We start from the raw sequence: 4,943 nt of genomic DNA on the forward strand, positions 1-4,943 counted from the left end.
ACACACACACACACACACACACATATATATATATATATACGGAATACAAAAGTTCACGTTAACATAGTGCTGAAATCACAATTATTTAAAAGAAGAGAAATTTCCGAGCGCTAATCTCCACAAAATCCAACGAGTTTTAAGGACCCGGCTTCAATTAGGTTTAGGACCGTAAAAATACTTTTTTGGGGTGCCTCCTTTCCTTACTGTTCCCACTTCCACAGGAAGTAATTTCGGCTCTTTAATAAAATTTTAAAATTTTCCGGAGAGTCGGGATAATACATAAATCGTTTTATTCCTGAAGCACGCTTATTTCCGCACTTCATAAGGCACGGTAGAAATGAAAATATTGTAGCTAAAAGCACATTGAAGCTCTATTTTGCTATAAGATTTTAGAAAAAATATATTATTATTTTTAATGGAAAAAAGATAACTAAGTTCATTTTGTTAACTTAATTTTAAATATGTTTGTTAATAAACCAAGAAATTTTCTAATTTCTTAATTATTTCAAAATTATAATGAAATTATAATTTATAAATAAATTATAAGAAAATTATAAACATATATATAACCGCGATTGCAAGATATCATGTCAGGATACCTTTCATAAAATTTATATAATTTTTCATTAATAAAAATTTGTTAAAAAATATTTTTAAGCACTAAACATATTTTTCTGAATATTCGATATATTAATTGAGATTTTTTACGTCTAAAAATTTTGTACAAATTAATACTGTTTAAATAAAAAAGTAAAAATTAGCGTAACTCGTGTCACATAGACTGCATAATAAATTACAGCAAAATTTATTATAATGGATCACTGACGAGCTGTGTGCATGATTAATTCTGAAACATCGAGTTTGAATAAAAAGTTTGCAACGATTTTTTAATTATAATCAACTATATTCATATATGTCAAGATTTTACTTTTACTTTGCAAACTTTATGTAAACACTATTTCTAAAACAAATTGTGATACAATTCTTAAATTAAAATATTTATTTTCCAATTTTTCTCTAGAAATACTTATTTATGTTGTTAACAATTAGAAAATTTTTTATATTTTAACAATTAATTTAATACATTAATTTAACGTATCGATAAATATAACGTAATGTTAATATTTACAAAATATTTTAATTATTTACGTTTTTTTCTTTACATTCTCTTTTATCTTATATTCAGAAATAAAATATTTTCCAAACTTTAGTTTCTAAAATTTATTCATTAGCTGATATTGAGAAAGTGCATAAGTTAGTGCGTAAATAACGGTAACTGGAGGATGACAATAACGTGAAAAGATATAAGACCTAACTTATAAATGGCATGTTTGTTGCTAATTAGCAGAATTCGTGCCATCATATACTACATAACACGACACGAGTTCTAACACCTTGTGAGTCGTAATAAGACGCTTTATTATTTCAAAGCACCAGAGAATATCTGAGGTGTTTCTTCCTTCTCTCAGGAGTCACTATACATAAAATTCACCATTACTCATGTTACAGTTTGAAATATAAATAAACTACTTGATGTCAGCAACGTCGTTGCATTAACGTACGCTCCCTTCGTGTCTTTACTATTTGAAGATATATTTACGTTTCTCTCTCTCTCTCTCTCTCTCTCTCTCTCTCTCTCTCTTTGTCGAAACAATAATACTACGAGTGCACGCTCCACTTAATCGCGTGTCCTATCAGAGGAAATTAATAACTTATTATTAGCGATGCGAAAGGATTGCGATACCGTCGACACAAAAAAGCAATCACGCGATATCGGTTATAGCCGCGCCGTATGCGACTGCCATGTGCTTAAAACGAGTTACGCTAAAAAGCGTTAATTCCGCGGCGACCGTCGTCGGCATCGATTATCGAAAGCGCGCCCCTTTGTGTCCCGTCCGAGCAAAGTGGCACGCGCTTTTTATTATTTTTACTGAACGCTTTTCGCGAATATCGCGGCGGCCAACGTGACTCTCGCCGTTTTCATTTCCGCAGAGGTATCGTTGACCAACCGCGTAAGGATAATGCATCGATTCCGTTCGAACGTGCGCAAACGAACGCCTACATACACACATATATACGCATTTATACGCATACATGTATTTCTGCGATGCCATAAAACAATTTTGCGCATTTTTATCGCAAAAACATTTCAACAGTCGCGAGGTAGGCGCTATCTATAAAACTATAACTTCTCCATGCGTGGTTTGAGCGCGGCCTGGTGAAAGAGCAAAAGAGAATCGAAAAGAGTATTTTCACGAGAAACGTTCGATCTCTCGCTGAGAGGAGAGATGGGAAATAAGTAGAAAACGAGAGAGGAGAGATAGACAAACGACAGGAAAACGAATCGACCAGAAGGCGACGAGTGTGTGTGTGTGAGAGAGAGAGAGAGAGAGAGAGAGAGAGAGAGAGAGAGGAGCTGGTTAACAAACTGCTGAACTCACACCCCGCGGGATTTTATTTCTACTTAAATGGAGTTGCCCAGATACGCACTGTGATCCTCGTGCTCCAATCCTCCGCTTTGAATTTATTTGTCCTGTTCGTTAATTTCTCCATCTCTGTGAAACTTTGCCGACGTAGTTCAGTAATGACGTCGCGCCGTGCCTCTCAAAGCGTCTTAGTACCAATTTTCTAAATCGCAAATTACAGTATGTATCTATGTGTTAGCGTAAGAGTAACCAATGCGATTTCGTAATTTAGAGATAAAGATCTGTATTTGCATAATGAACTTACTGGAAACTCTCGCTAGAAATTATCTGATTTTCATCTTATATTTAGATATCAGAGTCGACCAAATAGGAAAATATAAACCGCTCGTATTAAATTCACATTAATCACGAATTGCATAAAATATATATTGGAAATGAATTTATAAATTATCTCCTTTTTTTTTTTTGCAAAAATGAAATTAATAAAAACTTGAAATAAAAAGTTAACATGAATTCGTGATAGAGTTATTATAAAATTGATAAAAGTTTTTAACGATCTTATTATATTTTTGAATAAAAATGGGATTGTTTCTATTAGCAGGTAATACTGTTTTATAATTTGTCATGAGTGTATAATGAAATTTGCACGGTCTAATGTCACTCATCAAAATCAGTCCCAATCATACAGGGAGACATCAGTGCGCGTAACGTGGCGTGGAATTGCAACAGCAGCACGGCGGCGGAATGTATAGCTGCAACCGCGCGTGGAAAATAGGATGGCCGGGACTATGATGTTGTGTCTCACCTTGTATGGTCCGAGATCCTCGACGATGCAGGTGAAAATGGCTTCGCGACCCACCGAGACTGTGAGATTGTTCAACGGTTTGCCAAACCTGGGTAAATCTGTAACACGTGAACGTCCCCGACTTAAGTATCACGCTATCGCGCGAACGCTCTACGTATAAACGGCGGTATACATACTCTTACTTACTTACTTACTAGTACTTATACTTATAGCCCTACGTACGCACCGAAGTTTGCAAAGTACTCGAGAAACTCGGCAGTGAATAGCGCGAGTTAACGTAAGCGGGTCAAGCAAGGACTAAACCTGGCACTTTATAATTCCACAATGTTCTTGTGTGTTCTCGATTTTTGAAAAGAAAAGTTATTTGGAATCATTGCACGCTCATATTGTTGCGCCGCAATAAAATTTAGAATGCAACTAAATGTTTATCAAGTAATTCTTATTGGAAGTTAGCTGGAAAGATTCAAGCAGTCATTTCTAAGTAATAGTTCCAAAGATTCAAAATGCAAAAGAATGAACGAATTCATCCCTCTTTATATTCCAACAAAAAGTAATTTCAGTAATATAATAATATTTTATAATAACGCGTATAATAAGGATTATGTAATAGATCCATATAGTGATTTTTACTGGCTTTGTTACATCAGCTTTGAAAATAAAATATTTTGCGGTAAAATTTATTACAGTAATGAAGTAAACGTTATTGTAATAGTGACAAGATTGTTTGTATATTACAATATATAACAAAATTTCTTTCATTAAGCTCAGCTTTATAGACGGTTCGCTCATCAAGCTTAGAAACTTCTAAGAGGCCATTAATAAGCAAGCCAATTACTACTTCAAAGAAAATTTTCGAGACAAGGTAGTATACTTACGAAACTACGCGTGATGATACGAAATAAGTTAGCAACAGTTTATAGCATGGTACGTGCATCATCACTGTTATAGTCCGGAATTTAATGTATACTCAAGTATTTCTCTCACCTGAACAGAATCGATGTTGTCCCATGCGATATTTGCATATTCAATTTCGCACTATATACTTGTTTCTATCGGATTTTCGGAAAACAGCTCGAAATCCGGAGAGAGAGTCGTGGTAAATGAATTGTTAATAGTTTACACCACATCCAGTCGTTCACAAATCTCTCATGCTCTTATTTTTTCTTCTTTTATCATATTCTTTTTCATACTACTTTCTTATATTATTCATTACGTTCTCTTATATTTCCGAACAGCGGCTTTTAAAGTAATCCGATTATATCTTTTTTTTTTTCTTACACGTTCGCTGTGTCATATTGACGTTACCGCTATTTGAAATCCTATTTTTCTGCTGCTCTATGCAAATTTAATAATCTCAAAAATATACCACCGAATAACTACACTTGCAACTTGAAAATGAAATATTCGGATTTGAAATAGCAGATGCAATGAAATGGTCGACACAATCAAAAATACAATATCGTTTGATTTCCAAGTGCATATTGGTACTTCTCTTAAAAAATTCTCTTTACTAATTGCTGTATCTAGTTGTAGTATGACTACATCCTTTATCGATAATAAGCTACATCGATAATAAGCTACAGTAATTACGCTGTAGTTCATTTGCGAGCGCGTATTCATGGTTTAAGCTTCATTAAGCTTGGTATAAGTTTCATCGTACAAAGTACACACACACACACACACACACACACACACACACACACACACACACA

At 34.1% G+C, this 4,943-nt stretch overlaps 1 protein-coding gene across 1 annotated transcript in view; it reads right to left on the minus strand.

Annotated features, from left to right (window-relative positions):
- The window catches only part of LOC108751683 (neurotrimin-like), an 84,557-nt gene that overhangs the window by 46,378 nt on the left and 33,236 nt on the right, over positions 1 to 4,943 (minus strand). The window contains exon 2 of the mRNA XM_018491989.1: positions 3,232 to 3,329. Coding sequence (XP_018347491.1) covers positions 3,232 to 3,329 — 98 coding nt within the window. The remainder of the gene's footprint in view (positions 1 to 3,231; positions 3,330 to 4,943) is intronic.

Source organism: Trachymyrmex septentrionalis, unplaced genomic scaffold, assembly GCF_001594115.1.
Source record: "Trachymyrmex septentrionalis isolate Tsep2-gDNA-1 unplaced genomic scaffold, Tsep1.0 scaffold51, whole genome shotgun sequence".
NCBI classification, from domain to species: domain Eukaryota; kingdom Metazoa; phylum Arthropoda; class Insecta; order Hymenoptera; family Formicidae; genus Trachymyrmex; species Trachymyrmex septentrionalis.